This window comes from Micromesistius poutassou (assembly GCF_964030765.1).
Source record: "Micromesistius poutassou genome assembly, chromosome: 9".
Taxonomy (NCBI): Eukaryota; Metazoa; Chordata; class Actinopteri; order Gadiformes; family Gadidae; genus Micromesistius; species Micromesistius poutassou.
In genome coordinates, this window is record NC_140279.1 from 12852404 (window position 1) to 12854903 (window position 2500).

General features: G+C 42.8%; 1 protein-coding gene across 1 annotated transcript in view; it reads left to right on the plus strand.

Moving 5' to 3' along the window:
- nr5a2 (nuclear receptor subfamily 5, group A, member 2) overlaps nt 1-2500 on the plus strand; it is a 67250-nt gene that overhangs the window by 7315 nt on the left and 57435 nt on the right. Inside the window, exon 3 of the mRNA XM_084473339.1 lies at nt 1-41. This exon is cut by the window's left edge and continues 101 nt beyond it. Within this exon, the coding sequence (XP_084329465.1) occupies nt 1-41 (41 nt within the window). The remainder of the gene's footprint in view (nt 42-2500) is intronic.

The following is a 2500-nucleotide window of genomic DNA, read 5'->3' on the forward strand; positions in this document are numbered from 1 at the left end:
CCGCTTCCAGAAGTGCCTGACCGTGGGCATGAAGCTGGAAGGTATACGCTCACCTCTCTTCTCTTGGTGGTTATTGTCGTTTCTAGGATATTTTCTTCTTGAAATAAATGAATGCAAGTAAACATGGAGGCTGTAGGGGTGATGATGGGGAGGGGAGGAGAGGGTGGGGGAGGGGGAGGGGGTAAGGGGGGGGTTGGTAGTGGTGTGGGGGGGGGGGGGGTGGGAGTGATGGGGGAGGCGAGGGAGGGGGGGGTTGGGGGTGCCAGAGTGGTTGTTCATTGTGTGGCCCAAGGACAGTGTGGTGCGATGCACGGCTGTTGAGGAGTGTGTGTGTGTGTGTGTGTGTGTGTGTGTGTGTGTGTGTGTGTGTGCGTGTGTGTGTGTGTGCGCGTGGCGTTTTGCACGGGTTTTAAGTCTGTGTCGCTTAAAAGTCTGTCATTCTTTTTGTTTTGCGAGGCGGTGGCTTCTTCAGAGCTGACATGTCACAATCTAACATTTTTCTTCTTACAAAGGAAAAAAATATCATCTTTGACCAGTTTTTATTATAATATAATATTTTATTTCCAACCTTGTCTCTGTGAGAGTAATGTCAAATGGAATATTCATTTAACACAAAATTAGAGGATGGTTTTCTTTGAGAGCCAGAGGTTGGCATGATCACCACGATTAGTCTTTTTAGAGCGTTTAAGAAATAATAAGATCATCATAACCATTTTTAGTAATTGTGTTCAATATTAATAGTAATTTCTGTATGGGTAAATCACTGATTTAGGTGTATGGATTCCTACCATTCACAGAATGGTTACAGTGAGATAATATTTCTCAATCAAAATCTCGAACCAAAAATATGACGCACATAATATTCAATATTCAATGATATTCATTAGGAATTGCATCATTAGTGCCAGAAAATAATCCTTGGAAAAAATGCATGGAAATGGTGCTAGGAATGGGTGTCAAGACAGAGTCTATTCCGTTTTCCATTCATTCACAGTGAAATCTGCCTAAAGCCCAGTTCAGACCAAAGATTCACAACGCAACTGCTTGCAACTCGCAACTCCTTGCGAGGAGACGGGCTGAGACGTTCTAAAAACCAGGCAGTTCACACTGCTGCACCGGGCGGCGACGGTAGGTGGTTTCCCTAGCAACTGTAAACACTCTGGCACAGCTGAGAGCCGCAACAGCATCAGCATCACTTTCATCCTGCTAAAAAGTAGAATAACTTAGGTTTGTGATTAGTTTCATTTTAATTTTGGTTGAGAGTAGGCTTAATAAAACCAAGTCCATCAGTTGTCCTTTCAAAATTTTGAAATTACCATATGCAAAAAATCTTTTACTCGAAAATCAAAGTGCTGTGGACCTAAAATTTGTTTTTTAATTTTACAGTCCCAGATTACTTCTTCTTTGGTCAAGGACACCAGCATGAAAATAAACAGCAACAGATAATATTTAGTTATCAAATGGTTGGCAGTGCTGTGTTAAATGCTTTGCTCGCATGTTTAAAACAAGCACAGTTCATTTAGAGATGTAATTAGCGCTAGGTAGCAAGGGTGGCGGTTTGGGTTGGAAGCTGAGGTGTTTTTTTGCGTTTCAATTCACCAGACAATGTAATACATTAGACTGTTGGTCTGGGCAGTGGGACAAGACATGGTAACGATGATACTGTTGGCTGTTCTTGCTGGGGCCTCGCAGTTTAATTTGAACACAAATCAGAAGCTTGTTTAAACATAACTATCGTGAAGTGACAGGTCAGCAGGGCCACTCGCATTCTTCTGACGATTTCAAGAAATTGTTAGCCATTTTATTTTCGACTTATAATTTTCTTTTAACTTATAAGAGTTACATTTTTTAAACTCCACACTTTCAATTTGGCAAGAAAATAAATGAAATGTCCTACCAAAAAAATGTATTTATTGTTGTTGCTTGCTTATACGGTAGCAGGTAATTTCTTTCCCAAAAATATAATGGATTGTGAAAGTGAATCACGTGAATACGTTTTTTTATAAAAAATAATGTTTCACTGTGCCCTGTGTGACCATGAAATACCCGTCTGAAAAAGATAAAGAGACACAAAGAGAAGGATCGAGAGCAAGTGAGCAAGAGAGAGAGAGTACGAGCGAGAGAGAGAGAGAGAGAGAGAGAGAGAGAGAGAGAGAGAGAGAAAGAAGAAAGAGAGAGAGAGCGAGAAAGAGAGAGAGAGAGAGAGAGAGAGAGCGAGGAAGAGCCCAAAGTATATCTGGCTAATATGTTTTCCCAGAGGCCCTCCCTCTAACCTGCCATACAAGGTGTTATTAATTGCTTCTAATTGAAAATGTCCGCCAGGCAAAGTCTTGAGGCCTGTCGTTTTCCATCTGACAGTCCCATTGAGGTGGTGCCGGTGGTGCCGGTGGTGGTTGTGGTGGTGCTGGTGGTGGAGGGAAGGCGGGGTGCACTAGGATGAGACGGGGGTCAGGTCAGGTGATGTGCTTGGCGAGCCACTGGCGTAGAGCTGGCGGCTCGA